We start from the raw sequence: 17,755 nt of genomic DNA on the forward strand, positions 1-17,755 counted from the left end.
TCCCATTAGGAGGCTTGATGTGTAATATGTTGTTTATCTCCCATTAGGAGGCTGGATGTAATAGGCTGGATGGGTAATGTGTTGTTTATCTCCCATTAGGAGGCTGGATGTTTTACTATGAGGGTGAGGAGGAGGGTGAGGAGGAGGGTGAGGAGAGAGAGGGGAGCAACAGGACATGAAGAATTAATATGGGGCTACTCCCTCACTACCTATGCCTTCTCTTGTTCCCACCCTGTCATTCTCCTTCCTCCCTCGCTCTGTTCCTCTCTCCTTCATTCCCTCCTTCTCTCCCTCCTTGTCTCCTTCTCTCACTGCTTGATGTGCTTTTCTAACTCTAACTTCAGTTAAGGGTCAAGGACGGAGGATTTTTCCTCTTTTTGGTTTGGCATGCTTTTCTACTTTCCCCTGGACATGAGATCCCAGTCGTGGCAAAGCTAAACACAACATACCACCCTCTTAGCAAGGAGGTCTGGACGGAGAGAAGAAAAAATAAGAAGAAAGTTCCCACTAACCGTTTCTCTCTATCGTGCTCCAGCTTGACTCTTAGATCCTGTTGAAAGGAAAAAGACAAGACAGAAGAGTTACATAGAGATCTGCCTTATCTGTGTTTTCACTGGGAGGAGATAAAGACAGACTAATGAAATACAATACTATATTTACAGTAGGTTATGCTATGGCAACTCATAGAAAAATCCAAAAGAGGTCCTTGTACATGTTAGGGCTCAATGCAATTAGTCTAACATTTCATCAAGTTACTGATTCTTTTTTCAGAATAAAAGTGGTACTGGCCCTATATTTGGCCGCTGGTTGTCTGAATCTGTGGCCGGGGGGGGACGACGACATTCAGGTTGGCATGGGTGGGAGATGTCAAATGCTACCTTATTAAACCTTCTGGAGGGCTCATTCTATACAGCACCAGGACAGACAGCGGGACAGATAGAAGAACCGAACGCTGTCCAGAATGCAATAAAATGGGAACCATGGAAAAAGTCCAGTTTACTGATGAGATCTAGTTGATATTGACCTTTTTTAAAATAGAAACATTCCACTAAACCCAGGAGGGCTGGTTGTCCGTGTCTAGGCCAAAGGAAGTACTGGTACCTTCTGACCAGAAGTCTAATTCCAATTATTCCTCACTGCCTGGAACCAAAATAATGATGAAGTGGTGAGAAGACACTGTTTAAAATGATGAGCATGAAGTGGTGAGAAGACACTGTTTAAATGATGAGCATGAAGTGGTGAGAAGACACTGTTTAAATTATGAGCATGAAGTGGTGAGAAGACACTGTTTAAATTATGAGCATGAAGTGGTGAGAAGATACTGTTTAAATGATGAGCATGAAGTGGTGAGAAGACACTGTTTAAAATGATGAGCATGAAGTGGTGAGAAGATACTGTTTAAATGATGAGCATGAAGTTGTGAGAAGACACTGTTTAAATGATGAGCATGAAGTGGTGAGAAGACACTGTTTAAATGATGAGCATGAAGTGGTGAGAAGACACTGTTTTATTATTACATCTGAGTTACAGGGGGATTCAAATGATCCTGTTTAATAGTAGAGGTTTACATTCAGGAACAGAGGACATCTCTGGAGAAACACTTTGTCTCTCTGTTTGTCTGTCTCTCTGTCTCTCTAACACTCTTTGTCTGGTCTCTATCGCTAACTCTCCCTGTCTCTAACTCTCTTTATCTCTCTGTCTCTAACTCTCTCTTTCTTTCTGTCTCAAACACTTAGTCTCTGTCTTGGTCTGTCCATGTGTGTCTGTCTAAATCTCTCTTCTGCGAAATCTTTGTCTCCAACTTTCTTTGTTTCATTTTAAGTAACGTTGTAGAAAGAGAAAGATGCTTCAGGATTGGTCAATTATCATTCATGGCCAGATGAATAAATACACAGAGGAATGAGAGGAAGAGGAGACAGACAGACCAGACAGGGACAGACAGGGACAGACAGAGACAGACAGGGACAGACAGAGACAGACAGACCAGACAGGGACAGACAGAGACAGACAGACCAGACAGAGACAGACAGGGACAGACAGGGACAGACAGAAACAGACAGAGACAGACAGGGACAGACAGAGACAGACAGGGACAGACAGAGACAGACAGAGACAGACAGAGACAGACAGACAGACCCGTAATTGTCTCTAAGAACTTCAAAAGTGGATGTTTGAATGTAAACCCCAATTGCAGCAGGAAAACAAGCTGATTGGTCCGCTGGTATAATTAAATAAAGTATGTTCTCCATTATTTCTCCTTTAAGCACACTGAATGGCTTTTATGTATGAATTGTGCTACATAAATGAACTTGCATGTTTGCTTTATATTTTTGGGCTCAGCCACCACAACACGGTGTTGCCAAGCACTAAGCTACAGGACTGGATAATATAGTACTTGTTCTGGGATTATAAATGAACATCTGGGAACAGAACTAATTAATCAAACACGTACTATTAAACCCCATGTGGTGCGATTATAAGACAGCACACAGCTCTAGGTTTGACCCAGAGTAAAATACACCTCAGTTATAAAATACATCTCAGACAACCATAATACTTTAAAGGCTTGTATCTTTCCAAATAAAATATTTTAATTTATATTTTAATAAAATCAACTATATGCCCTGTTCTTGTGGAGTAGTGGGGGTCAGGATTAGGGTTATATATCAGGATAAAGGAGGTGGAGTAGTAGGTTCAATATTAGGATTATAGATCAGGATAAAGGAGGTGGAGTAGTAGGGTCAATATTAGGGTTATAGATCAGGATATAGGAGGTGGAGTAGTAGGGACAGGAATTGGGTTGTATTGGGTTAGATGTACCTGTTTAAACAGCTGGGCCTGCGGCTTGTGGCTTTTGTGTTGCTGTGAGTAACAACGACCAAGGGCAGCCAGGTCCTTCATGATGGAGCTCAGAGCCTCTTCGTCATCTGGGAACAGAGATTATAATCCCATCAATAAAAGGAGAGAGAGAAAAATAGAGAGTGGGAGAAAGAGAGATCCTCCAGGATGAGGGATAATGTATGTCTAGATAGATATCCTCCAGGTAGACGGATAATGTATGTCTAGATAAAAAAAATATTTAGTCAGCCACCAACTGTGCAAGTTCTCCCACTTAAAAAGATGAGAGAGGCCTGTAATTTTCATCATAGGTACACTTCAGCTATGAGAGACAAAATGAGGGGAAAAAATCCAGAAAATTACATTGTAGGAATTTTAATGAATTTATTGGTAAATTATGGTGGAAAATGAGTATTTGGTCACCTACAAACAAGGGTCTTTCAGCATGACAATGATCCCAAACACACTGCCCGGGCAACGAAGGAGTGGCTTCGTATGAAGCATTTCAAGGTCCTGGAGTGGCCTAGCCAGTCACCAGATCTCAAACCCATAGAAAATCTTTGGAGGAAGTTGAAAGTCTGTGTTGCCCAGTGACAGCCCCAAAACATCACTGCTCTAGAGGAGATCTACATGGAGGAATGGGCCAAAATACCTGCAACAGTGTGTGAAAACCTTGTGAAGACTTACAGAAAACGTTTGATCTCTGTCATTGCCAACAAAGGGTATATAACAAAGTATTGAGATTAACTTTTGTTATTGACCAAACACTTATTTTCCACCATAACTTACCAATAAATTCATTAAAAATCCTACAATGTGATTTTCTGGATATTTTCTCATTTTGTCTCTCATAGTTGAAGTGTACCTATGATGAAAATTACAGGCCTCTCTCATCTTTTTAAGTGGGAGAACTTGCACAGTTGGTGGCTGACTAAATATTTTTTTGCCCCACTGTATGTCTAGATAGAGATCCTCCAGGTAGAGGGATAATATATGTCTAGACAGATATCCTTCAGGTAGATAGATAATGAACTGTAGTCACATATCAGTCTGTCTGGTGGACTGTAGTCACATATCAGTCTGTCTGGTGGACTGTAGTCACATATCAGTCTGTCTGGTGGACTGTTGTCACATATCAGTCTGTCTGGTGGACTGTTGTTACATATCAGTCTGTCTGGTGGACTGTTGTTACATATCAGTCTGTCTGGTGGACTGTAGTCACATATCAGTCTGTCTGGTGGACTGTAGTCACATATCAGTCTGTCTGGTGGACTGTAGTCACATATCAGTCTGTCTGGTGGACTGTAGTCACATATCAGTCTGTCTGGTGGACTGTAGTCACATATCAGTCTGTCTGGTGGACTGTAGTCACATATCAGTCTGTCTGGTGGACTGTTGTCACATATCAGTCTGTCTGGTGGACTGTAGTCACATATAAGTCTGTTTGGTGGACTGTTGTCACATATCAGTCTGTCTGGTGGACTGTAGTCACATATCAGTCTGTCTGGTGGACTGTAGTCACATATCAGTCTGTCTGGTGGACTGTAGTCACATATCAGTCTGTCTGGTGGACTGTAGTCACATATCAGTCTGTCTGGTGGACTGTAGTCACATATCAGTCTGTCTGGTGGACTGTAGTCACATATCAGTCTGTCTGGTGGACTGTTGTCACATATCAGTCTGTCTGGTGGACTGTAGTCACATATCAGTCTGTCTGGTGGACTGTAGTCACATATCAGTCTGTCTGGTGGACTGTAGTCACATATCAGTCTGTCTGGTGGACTGTAGTCACATATAAGTCTGTTTGGTGGACTGTTGTCACATATCCGTCTGTCTGGTGGACTGTAGTCACATATCAGTCTGTCTGGTGGACTGTTGTCACATATCAGTCTGTCTGGTGGACTGTAGTCACATATCAGTCTGTCTGGTGGACTGTTGTTACATATCAGTCTGTCTGGTGGACTGTTGTTACATATCAGTCTGTCTGGTGGACTGTAGTCACATATCAGTCTGTCTGGTGGACTGTAGTCACATATCAGTCTGTCTGGTGGACTGTAGTCACATATCAGTCTGTCTGGTGGACTGTAGTCACATATCAGTCTGTCTGGTGGACTGTTGTCACATATCAGTCTGTCTGGTGGACTGTTGTCACATATCAGTCTGTCTGGTGGACTGTTGTTACATATCAGTCTGTCTGGTGGACTGTTGTTACATATCAGTCTGTCTGGTGGACTGTAGTCACATATCAGTCTGTCTGGTGGACTGTAGTCACATATCAGTCTGTCTGGTGGACTGTAGTCACATATCAGTCTGTCTGGTGGACTGTTGTCACATATCAGTCTGTCTGGTGGACTGTAGTCACATATCAGTCTGTCTGGTGGACTGTAGTCACATATCAGTCTGTCTGGTGGACTGTAGTCACATATCAGTCTGTCTGGTGGACTGTTGTTACATATCAGTCTGTCTGGTGGACTGTTGTTACATATCAGTCTGTCTGGTGGACTGTTGTTACATATCAGTCTGTCTGGTGGACTGTTGTTACATATCAGTCTGTCTGGTGGACTGTTGTTACATATCAGTCTGTCTGGTGGACTGTTGTTACATATCAGTCTGTCTGGTGGACTGTTGTCACATATCAGTCTGTCTGGTGGACTGTAGTCACATATCAGTCAAAGAAGTTTTGAACAATTTCATGAACTACTCTTGCTGGTTAGTCTTTGGCCATTTACTCCAACAACTCACTATAAAAATGGATCCAAGTCTCTCATTTCAACTGAATCGACAGGAAATTACAAAGGTGAAGTCGACTCACTACCGGGTGAATGGGGGGCCTGTCGTTTTGTGGGTCTAGAGGAGGGCCTAAAGGTAATAGATCATTCCCCACCTTGGGTTGGCTGGCTAACTTACCACCAGTTCCCATAACAAAACTAGTTTACAGATGACTGAGCAGTGCAGGCCGCTTGCTGTTTGTGACCTTTGTTCTGCAGTTAGAAAGATACAATCCTGAGTAAAGAGACTTCAGTACTTCAGACAACTGAAAAGGAATTTCCACACTTAAATACAGAGAGTTGTGCAAGTGTGAGGGTGTGGGAGTGTGTTTTTTGTGTGTGTGTGTGTGTGTAGGCGTGGATACAGCAGTGATGGCAAGCAGTAAATGAAGATATGACATCATTCAGCTCCGCTCAGGGCTGGAAGAAGACGGGAGGGGAGCTCTAAAGCCAACACTCAAGACAGACAGACAGATGGAAACACAGACATACGGAAAAATAGACAGACAGGCCCAGCCTCACAAACAGTATGATTGCACTCTATTGCATCATCACACAGCCTTGTCTTTCCCAGTGCTCTGATCCACTGAAAACCCTGGCTGAAACTCTAAATACCCTAGCTGAAACACTAAATACCCTAGCTGAAACACAGAAAACCCTAGCTGAAACACTGAACACCCTAGCAGAAAACCTTATTTTTTTTAATTTAAATAGGTGCAATGTCTTATTTTGGGTGATGGTCAGGAGCTCAAAACAACACTTCTGATCTAATTTACTATGAGAACATCTGAGGTGTAATGAGTTCAAGCCCTCTAGCTAGCAGGCTTCTAGTCATCTGTAATGATATACAGCAGTCTCTTCGAACTCTTAGCCTGTGCTGTGACAGACCCTCAGCAGGCAGAAGGGAGCCTGAGAGATAGAGGCCCAAATTGCGCACGTGTGTGTGTGTGTATATGTGTGTGTCTCAGAGGCCCAGAGGGCCAGCAGTGAATGAAGACATTGAGGGGATTTCCTGGTGCAGAGAGATACATCATCACTTAGGCATTTGGCCCCATAAAAGCCACTGCTGCAGAGCCAATCCCTGCTAACATGCAGACAGTGGAGCCAATCCCTGCTAACATGCAGACAGTGGAGCCAATCCCTGCTAACATGCAGACAGTGGAGCCAATCCCTGCTAACATGCAGACAGTGGAGCCAATCCCTGCTAAAATGCAGTTAGTGGAGCCAATCCCTGCTAACATGCAGACAGTGGAGCCAATCCCTGCTAACATGCAGACAGGGGAGCCAATCCCTGCTAACATGTAGACAGTGGAGCCAATCCCTGCTAACATGCAGACAGTGGAGCCAATCCCTGCTAACATGTAGACAGTGGAGCCAATCCCTGCTAACATGCAGACAGTGGAGCCAATCCCTGCTAACATGCAGACAGGGGAGCCAATCCCTGCTAACATGTAGACAGTGGAGCCAATCCCTGCTAACATGCAGACAGTGGAGCCAATCCCTGCTAACATGTAGACAGTGGAGCCAATCCCTGCTAACATGCAGACAGTGGAGGTTGTGACACCACTATGCTACTTGGCCACAGGGAAAATCCAGCTATGCAGCACCGAGGAACTACGTATCTCAGTCTTCTGTCAGTAGAATATTACAACTTACAATAAATGCCCTCCCCAGACCCCATTTCGTCCAACAAATCATTTGGTTTTCTCATTCGCTAACTACAAAGAAACAAAGCTGACTTCATGGCCATAGCTTGACCACCCGGTGTAGTTGGTGCTATACAGTAGATGGGACACATTTGGTCTGATGAGACAAAAATGTAGCTTTTTGGTCTAAACTTCACTCGCCGTGTTTGGAGGAAGAAGGATGAGTACAACCCCAAGAAAACCATCCCAACCATGAAGCATGGAGGTGGAAATTCTTTGGGGATGCTTTTCTGCAAAGGGGACAGGACGACTGAACCGTATTGAGGGGAGGATGGATGGGGCCATGTATCGCGAGATCTTGGCCAACAACCTCTTTCCCTCAGTAAGAGCATTGAAGATGGGTCGTGGCTGGGTCTTTCAGCATAACAAAATATAGCACCATCAAAAGATGAACAGGCATTTCATTACAAGCTGCCAGACTGTAAGAGGCTGACAATTAACTGAACATATCTTGATTAGTCAGTACATCATTCTTGGTTTCATGTTTGATCAATGACACTTAACCTACATTTGTATTTGTATATCTTTATTTCAATATGGCAACATGACACATCGTTCTACAGTATTGCTATGATGAATTCACTGACATAGACCCCTCCCCTATCAGCCAATCACTGTGAGCATAGTACACCGATCAGCCATAACATTATGACCACCTGCCTAATATTGTGTGGGTCCCACTTTTGCCGGCAAAACAGCCCTGACCTGTCAAAGCATGGACTCCACTAGACCTCTGAATGTGTGCTGTGGTATCTAGCACCAAGATGTTAGCAGCAGATCCTTTAAGTCCTGTGTAAGTTGTGAGGTGGGTCCTCCATGGATCTGACTTGTTTGTCCAGCACATCCCATAGATGCTCGATTGGATTGAGATCTGGGGAATTTGGAAGCCAAGTCAACACCTTGAAATCGTTGTTGTGTTCCTTAAACTATTCCTGAAAAATTTTTTGCTTTGTGGCAGGGCGCATTATCTGCTGAAAAAGGCCAATGCCATCAGGGAATACCGTTGCCATGAAAGGGTGCACATGGTCTGCAACAATGCTTAGTTAGGTGGTATGTGTCAAAGCAACATCCACATGAATGGCAGGACCCAAGTTTCCCAGTAGAACATTACCCAAAGCATCACACTGCCTCAACCAGCTTGCCTCATGATTCATCAGACCAGGCCACCTTCTTCCATTGCTCCGTGGTCCAGTTCTGATTCTCACGTGCCCATTGTAGGCACTTTCAGCAGTGGACAGGGGTCAGCACGGGCACCCTGACTGGTCTGCGACTACGCAGACCCATATGCAACAAACTGTCAAAACCTTGTCAAAGTCGCTCAGATCCTAACGCTTGCCCTTTTTTCCTGCTTCAGCTGCCATGATAACGAGATTATCAGTGTTATTCACTTCACCTGTCAGTGGTCATAATGTTATGGCTGATGGGTGTATCAGTGTTATTCACTTCACCTGTCAGTGGTCATAATGTTATGGCTGATCGGTGTATCAGTGTTATTCACTTCACCTGTCAGTGGTCATAATGTTATGGCTGATAGGTGTATCAGTGTTATTCACTTCACCTGTCAGTGGTCATAATGTTATGGCTGATCGGTGTATCAGTGTTATTCACTTCACCTGTCAGTGGTCATAATGTTATGGCTGATGGGTGTATCAGTGTTATTCACTTCACCTGTCAGTGGTCATAATGTTATGGCTGATCGGTGTATCAGTGTTATTCACTTCACCTGTCAGTGGTCATAATGTTATGGCTGATGGGTGTATCAGTGTTATTCACTTCACCTGTCAGTGGTCATAATGTTATGGCTGATCGGTGTATCAGTGTTATTCACTTCACCTGTCAGTGGTCATAATGTTATGGCTGATGGGTGTATCAGTGTTATTCACTTCACCTGTCAGTGGTCATAATGTTATGGCTGATGGGTGTATCAGTGTTATTCACTTCACCTGTCAGTGGTCATAATGTTATGGCTGATGGGTGTATCAGTGTTATTCACTTCACCTGTCAGTGGTCATAATGTTATGGCTGATGGGTGTATCAGTGTTATTCACTTCACCTGTCAGTGGTCATAATGTTATGGCTGATCGGTGTATCAGTGTTATTCACTTCACCTGTCAGTGGTCATAATGTTATGGCTGATGGGTGTATCAGTGTTATTCACTTCACCTGTCAGTGGTCATAATGTTATGGCTGATCGGTGTATCAGTGTTATTCACTTCACCTGTCAGTGGTCATAATGTTATGGCTGATGGGTGTATCAGTGTTATTCACTTCACCTGTCAGTGGTCATAATGTTATGGCTGATGGGTGTATCAGTGTTATTCACTTCACCTGTCAGTGGTCATAATGTTATGGCTGATGGGTGTATCAGTGTTATTCACTTCACCTGTCAGTGGTCATAATGTTATGGCTGATGGGTGTATCAGTGTTATTCACTTCACCTGTCAGTGGTCATAATGTTATGGCTGATCGGTGTATCAGTGTTATTCACTTCACCTGTCAGTGGTCATAATGTTATGGCTGATGGGTGTATCAGTGTTATTCACTTCACCTGTCAGTGGTCATAATGTTATGGCTGATCGGTGTATCAGTGTTATTCACTTCACCTGTCAGTGGTCATAATGTTATGGCTGATCGATGTAAGTAAGCTTGTTCGTGGAACACAACATCGTCCATAGATCACTCTCTTAGCTTAAGACTTCACCCCATTCCTTAGTAAAAGTTGATCTTTTAGCATTGTGAATAGGATTTAAGTGGAAACTCTTAGCTAGGAACTCCACTAACTACTAAACCTAACGCTAACCCATAAGCCTTTGGCCAGACTTTTCACCAAGTGTTGTTTTCATGTAATGTCAGGAAAAGAGTTGTCCCTCTGGCCAGTGTCTATGTTTTCTTGCCCATCTTAATCTTTTCTTTTTATTGGCCAGTCTGAGATACTGCTTTTTCTTTGCAACTCTGCCTAGAAAGCTCAACTGTGAGTGGCGGAATCTAAAACTATTGGGTTCAGGTCTGGAGACTGGCCAGGCCACTCCAGGACCTTGAGATGCTTCTTACGGAGCCACTCTTTAGTTGCCCTGGCTGTGTGTTTCGGGTCGTTGTTATGCTGAAAGACCCAGCCACGACCCATCTTCAATGCTCTTACTGAGGGAAAGAGGTTGTTGGCCAAGATCTCGCGATACATGGCCCCATCTATCCTCCCCTCAATACGGTTCAGTCGTCCTGTCCCCTTTGCAGAAAAGCATCCCCAAAGAATTTCCACCTCCATGCTTCACGGTTGGGATGGTTTTCTTGGGGTTGTACTCATCCTTCTTCTTCCTCCAAACACGGCGAGTGGAGTTTAGACCAAAAAGCTAAATGTTTGTCTCATCAGACCAATTGACCTTCTCCCATTCCTCCTCTGGATCATCCAGATGGTCATTGGCAAACTTCAGACAGGCCTGGACATGCGATGGCTTGAGCAGAGGGATTTTGCGTGCCCTGCAGGATTTTTATCCATGACGGTTTTCTTTGAGACTATGGTCCTAGCTCTCTTCAGGTCATTGATCAGGTCCTGCCGTGCAGTTCTGGGCTGATCCCTCACCTTCCTCATGATCATTGATGCCCCACGAGGTGAGATCTTGCATGGAGCCCCAGACCGAGGGAGATTGACGTCATCTTGAACTTCTTCCATTTTATAATAGTTGCGCCAACAGTTGTTGCCTTCTCACCAAGTTGCTTTCCTATTGTCCTGTAGCCCATCCCAGCCTTGTGCAGGTGTACAATTTTATCCCTGAAGTCCTTACGCAGCTTTCTGGTCTAGGCCATTGTGAAGAGATTGGAGTCTGTTGATTGAGTGTGTGGACAGGTGTCTTTTATACAGGTAACGAATTCAAACAGGTGCAGTTAATACAGGTAATGAGTGTAGAACAGGAGGGCTTCTTAAAGAAAAACTAACAGGTCTGTGAGAGCCGGAGTTCTTACTGGTTGGTAGGTGATCAAATACTTATGTCATGTAATAAAATGCAAATAAATTATTTAAAAATCATACAATGTGATTTTCTGGATTTTTGTTTTAGATTCCGTCTCTGACAGTTGAAGAGTACCTATGATAAAAGTTACAGACCTCTACATGCTTTGTAAGTAGGAAAACCTGCAAAATCGGGAGTGTATCAAATGCTTGTTCTCCCCACTGTATTCCATTGCCGTTTCCATCTACAGCAGTCATTTACAACATTAACAAAGTCAACTTTGTATTTCTGATAAATCTGGTGTTATTTTAATGGACAAAACATTTGTTTTTCTTTCAAAAACAAGGACATTTCTGGGGTTGTAGATACTTTTCTAAATTCAAACCATTGAACTGTGGTGTATATATTTTTTCTTTTAACATTTACTACCCAAATAAATGGCCTTAATTCATCTTTCAGGTGCCTAAGAATTTAGCACAGTACTGTATCTCCTTGGGAGTACAGTTCAATGGGTTGTGAGTACAGTACAATGAGTTGGGAGTATAGTATCATGGGTTGTGATTACAGTACAATGAGTTGGGAGTACAGTACAATGGGTTGGGAGTACAGTATCATGGGTTGGGAGTACAGTACAATGGGTTGGGAGTAGAGTACAATGGGTTAAATGTTCCACCCAGGTACAACAGCAATGGTGATGTCATTCTGAGTGTCCTGGACTGGATGTGATGCTGTTGAGGGGAGGATGGTTCACTTACTCTGCTCCAGACATTACTTTGAGCCTGTCCTCTCTTCACCAGCGACCTATGGTAATGCAACACCAGGGTTTACCAGGGCTGCTGCCCTCACACTGCAGCCTTCACACTGCAGCCTTCACACTGCTGCCCTCACACTGCAGCCTTCACACTGCAGCCTTCACACTCCTTCTCTCACACCTGCCTTCACACTGCAGCCTTCACACTGCAACCTTCAAACTCCTTCCCTCACACTCCTGGCTTCACACTGCTGCCTTCACACTGCAGCCTTCACACTACTGCCTTCACACTACTGCCTTCACACTACTGCCTTCACACTCCTTCCCTCACATGTTGCAGTCTATATGGTTTTATTCCGGTCTAAATGGTTATGTTCCAGTCTACAGTATGTGGTAATATTCCAGTCTATGTGGTAATGTTCCAGTCTATATGGTTATGTTCCAGTCTACAGTATGTGGTAATGTTCCAGTCTATGTGGTAATGTTCCAGTCTATATGGTTATGTTCCAGTCTACAGTATGTGGTAATGTTCCAGTCTATGTGGTAATGTTCCAGTCTATGTGGTAATGTTCCAGTCTATATGGTTATGTTCCGGTCACATTGATGCTCCAGGTTGTGGAAAGTTAAGGAGAGAAATGTAGATTCAGGGAGAAATAGTAAGTGTATAGGGAGGAGACGGGGGAGATGGAGGCCTACCTTGTGAGTTCCTAGGCTGTCCAGGTCCATTTTGGAAACCGTTATCTGTAAAGCATAACAGGTAATCAGATTATACTGATACATTTGTGTTAAATTACATTCCTAGATTACACTGATGCATTACTACACTGTTAAATGAATGCTAACCAAAAGATTGATTATATTTTACAGTTAGATTACAATGTTGGATAACAAAATTGTATTACACAACACTGTATTACACAACACTGTTAGATTAAACTGTTAAATTACACTATACTGCCTGTAAACCACGTGAGATTAAATTGTTAAATTGCACTGTAAGATTACACAGTTATAATAGATTACACTGTTCTGTTAGATTACACTGTTCGGTTAGATTACACTGTTCTGTTATATTACACTGTTCTGTTAGATTACACTGTTCGTTTAGATTACACTGTTCTGTTATATTACACTGTTCTATTTGATTACACTGATATAACAGATTACACTGTTCTGTTAGATTACACTGTTCGGTTAGATTACACTGTTCTGTTATATTACACTGTTCTATTAGATTACACTGATATAATAGATTACACTGTTCTGTTAGATTACACTGATATATTCCATTCTACAGAATTGTTAACATCGCTCTCTTCCTCCCTCACACTGTCTTTCAGCACAAAATGTGCTTGTGCAAGTGTTCCTGTCAGAGGAAGTGTGTGTATATTTGTGTGTGTGTGTGTGTTTGCATGGACACCTGGCTCTAACGCTGCTCACCCATGTTTACTGTCATCATCAGGAAGTTGTCTTGATGAACTCAGAGCACAGAGCTCAACTCCTCTGGGCTGGTCTGGCTCTGAGCTCAACTCCTCTGGTCTGGTCTGCCTCTGAGCTCAACTCCTCTGGTCTGGTCTGGCTCTGAGCTCAACTCTGCTGGTCAGGGAGTCTCACCCTGAGCGGAACCACAAACAGAGTGTTTACGAATGTAACAGGCAGATACCAGATTTGTAACAGACTGATTCCAGACAAGAAACAGACAAGTTGCCAGATATGTAACAAATTACAGACCGATTAAAGGATTAATAATTTAGTGATCCTAAAAGTAACCAGGCAACTCCACGGTGTGATTCCAGAAAATACAATATTCTGGTCCTGAACAAAATAGAAATTACAAAATTCCATTCTAGAGCATTTGATGATAGAAGAGTCATTTGTCCTTGAGACCCAGTAAAACCTGAGACTGCTGCTCGGGATCATGGGAGGTGTCTGTGTAACTGCAGTGCTTCTCAGGATCATGGGAAGTGTGGGTAACTATGGTAACCACAATACCACAGGTAATACCTAATCACACCTCCAGCGTCATTGTGTATACCAGAAGTACACCCCTGCAGCACTGCGTTGAAGTGGAATATGCAGCTTGTTCTGTGTGGAGCTCATGTTTGATTTATCCACCATAAGTGTCAAAATGCAACGTAAACAGCTTGATGGAAATTGTAGCAAAGGGTGAATGTTGGTCTCCTGGTGCAGGAATAACCAGATGATGAATGCATCTACTGTTGTCTTAGAATGCTGACAAACATGTAACAACAACACCACCACTACTGAGAAGACAGGGTTGGTGGAGCGCCCTCCATCTGTCTCGCTTTCTATCGATCTGTCTGTCTGTCTACCTGTCTGTCTGCCTGCATGTCTGTCTGCCTGTCTACATGTCTGTCTGTCTGCCTGTCTACATGTCTGTCTGTCTATCTGACTGTCTGTCTGTCTGTCTGTCTGTCTGCCTACCTGTCTGTCTGCCTAGAGACAGTATTCTCAGAGAACTGCTGCCTTTGAACTCTGTACACTACATTCAGAGGCTGGGTTTGTGACCCGCCGGTCCTGGTGTAGTATAGTGACCTAACACGGCTATTGTCCCACACAGACTGGGCCAAGGTTTCTCTCCAACACAGTCAGCAGACAGAAATGTCCCGGCCGAACAGGCGGGAGTGAGCAGGCTCAGCTTTGACAGAAACACAAAGAGTTGCTATGACTTTCCAGAACTACAGCCAGCATCCTGGCCCCGCCCCCTCTCTCCTTTCCAGAACTGCAACCAGCACCCTGGCCCCGCCCCCTCTCTCTGTTCCAGAAATGCAGCCAGCACCCTGGACCAACCCCCTCTCTCTAATTTCCTCAAACTTCTCTTCACTCTTCAAACCTCATCCCAAACCACCTTCAAAGCTCCTCTCCCCTTCCTGTCCCTTTTAAACCTCCTATCTGTCCTCCAGTTTTTTATAGACTCCTACTCTCTCCTCCCTTCCCTCCTCGCCACCTTGTATCCCTCCCAACAGTGTAATATACAGTACTGTTTAATATGTATCCCTCCCAACAGTGGAATATACAGTACTGTTTAATATGTATCCCTCCCAACAAGATCAGTCCAGTGTAATATACAGTACTGTTTAATATGTATCCCTCCCAACAAGATCAGTCCAGTGTAATATACAGTACTGTTTAATATGTATCCCTCCCAACAAGATCAGTCCAGTGTAATATACAGTACTGTTTAATATGTATCCCTCCCAAGGTACAGTACAATGTATAAAACAAGTGTATTTAAATATAGTTATAAAAATATTTCCCCTTTATCCAGGTAAACCCAGACTGCCCCAGGAATCTCATACACCCCATTTTGGGAATGTGCACCCTAGTTTGAGAAGTATAACGTATTTAAATGTATAATGGTCAGCATGAGGTATGATGCAGAGGGAAAATGAGGAGAGAACTCAAGACAACAGCGGTCCTCCAACAAACAAGCATGTCAGTGTAGTGTCCTTTTCCCTGCCAGATGGCCCATCAAACCAGCCCAGCTCTCCTCTCCTTTCATAGCAGCCCAGCTCTCCTCTCCTCTCAAACCAGCCCAGTTCTCCTCTCCTCTCAACCCAGCCCAGCTCTCCTCTCCTCTCAACCCAGCCCAGCTCTCCTCTCCTCTCAAACCAGCCCAGCTCTCCTCTCCTCTCAACCCAGCCCAGCTCTCCTCTCCTCTCAACCCAGCCCAGCTCTCCTCTCCTTTCATAGCAGCCCAGCTCTCCTCTCCTCTCAACCCAGCCCAGTTCTCCTCTTCTCTCAAACCAGCCCATCTCTCCTCTCCTACCAGCCCAGTTCTCCTCCTCTACCAGCCCAGTTCTCCTCTCAAACCAGCCCAGCTCTCATCTCCTCTCATATCAGCCCAGCTCTCCTCTCCTACCAGCCCAGTTCTCCTCTCCTCTCAAACCAGCCCATCTCTCCTCTCCTACCAGCCCAGTTCTCCTCCCCTACCAGCCCCGCTCTCCTCCTCTACCAGCCCAGTTCTCCTCTCAAACCAGCCCAGCTCTCATCTCCTTTCATATCAGCCCAGCTCTCCTCTCCTACCAGCCCAGTTCCCCTCTACTACCAGCCCAGTTCTCCTCTCCTACCAGCCCGGTTCTCCTCTCCTACCAGCCCTGTTCTCCTCTCCTACCAGCCCGGTTCTCCTCTCATTCCAGCACAGCTCTCCTCTCAGGCTCTGACAGCAGGGCACCTTGCCAATACAGTCAGATATGATGCCAATCACACTGGAACTCTCCCTCCGTCCACGCTGCAGTTTGTCTTCCTGCTGTCCCAGGCCAATCTGTTAAGCTAGATACGATCTGGGGAATGTCATGGAAACAGAGTGGGTGTGGCCAGAACACTGGCTCTGCATGGTGTCCACTCCCTCATACATCATGACATAAGTCGTGCTTCGGCTTTACTCCGGAACAGCCAGAGAAAACATCATGTCTTCATTTGGACTTTTCAGTTCCAGAAACCCTGCCTTTGTAACAGGACATGAAAAGGTTCATTCATAAGTGACTGACTGGTTTTCCAGGTGGCTGACTGGTTTCCCAGGTGGCTGACTGGTTTCCCAGGTGACCAACTGGTTTCTGAGGTTACTGACTGGTTTCTGAGGTTACTGACTGGGAATCGAAGTGGAGGCTGACTGCCAGTAGTATTGTGGCAACCCCAGATGAGTCACTGATCTGTCTGGCTGTTAATTCTGGAAAGTGACACATCCCCCCCCCCCACTACAAGGGATGAAGGGTCAGATCAGCAGAGCAGATAATAAGATGTTTCAATTGAATTAAATGTTATGTTGGTGCATAACAAAGGGAGGAAATCTAGTAATATATAACACCCCACACATACATGACAAAACACATGAACACACAACCTACTTTACTAACGAGGTTCTAGAAATATAAGCATAATAGAACATCTTCGCTGCTCACTATTAAGACATCTTCTGTGTGGCTGGTAGATATTCCCCTCAAGAAAGGAATCTGTAGAGTAGGGCCTTTTTGCCCGCAGTCTTGTCTGCAGCATATGAAAGGCAGAGTTCCATTTGATTCAGGTAAGCTGATTCACTTGGTCAGTCAAGAACCACTTTATGACCCTGAAAACCCCCTTGGTAGCTATGGTGGACCGTCAAATAGGTTTAGAGGCATTTTGTTGTATATGTGCACCCAAGATGTTTCTGAGCACTTTAAACTTAATCCTGCTTCTGATGTCAGAAGTCACATCATCAACAAAGACAACTGAGCTTCAGTGGCAGCCATAAATGCCATGGTCATAACACTACCTCCCCATGGTCATAACACTACCTCCCCATGGTCATAACACTACCTCCCCATGGTCATAACACTACCTCCCCATGGTCATAACTCTACCTCCCCATGGTCATAACACTACCTCCCCATGGTCATAAAACTACCTCCCCCAGGTATCACAGATCAGGTGATATACTTTGGATTATGGGATTTTATAAATGACGCTACGCCTGATGTGGGTTTACAAAACCTTATATTAAAGCTGACTGTGGACTGTAACCAAGGAGTCATTGTTTCGTTTTTAATTCCAAACTGCTGGAACACAGAGCAAAAAACACCACTGTCCTTATGGAGTTCACTGTAAACTACAGTTTAGTAATATCATTAGTTGCAACATTAATATAGTTCAGTAATCACTAGATATTTTCAATCATTTCCCAAGGATTATGCAAAACATTATGACCGTCTGTGTGATATTCTATTGGTCCTCTGCGTGCCACCAGAACAT

At 44.2% G+C, this 17,755-nt stretch overlaps 1 protein-coding gene across 3 annotated transcripts in view; it reads right to left on the reverse strand.

Annotated features, from left to right (window-relative positions):
• Nucleotides 1–17,755, reverse strand: part of map3k22 (mitogen-activated protein kinase kinase kinase 22) — a 54,849-nt gene that overhangs the window by 33,642 nt on the left and 3,452 nt on the right. For all 3 annotated transcript variants that reach the window (XM_029116208.2, XM_029116206.2, XM_029116207.2), the window contains exons 2-5: nt 13,448–13,622; nt 12,704–12,748; nt 2,821–2,927; nt 513–550 (exon numbers count right to left, since the gene is read on the reverse strand). In XM_029116208.2, the coding sequence (XP_028972041.1) occupies nt 513–550; nt 2,821–2,927; nt 12,704–12,748; nt 13,448–13,466 (209 nt within the window). In that variant the 5' untranslated portion in view covers nt 13,467–13,622. The remainder of the gene's footprint in view (nt 1–512; nt 551–2,820; nt 2,928–12,703; nt 12,749–13,447; nt 13,623–17,755) is intronic.

The sequence above is a fragment of the Esox lucius genome, chromosome 21, assembly GCF_011004845.1.
Source record: "Esox lucius isolate fEsoLuc1 chromosome 21, fEsoLuc1.pri, whole genome shotgun sequence".
Lineage (NCBI taxonomy): Eukaryota > Metazoa > Chordata > Actinopteri > Esociformes > Esocidae > Esox > Esox lucius.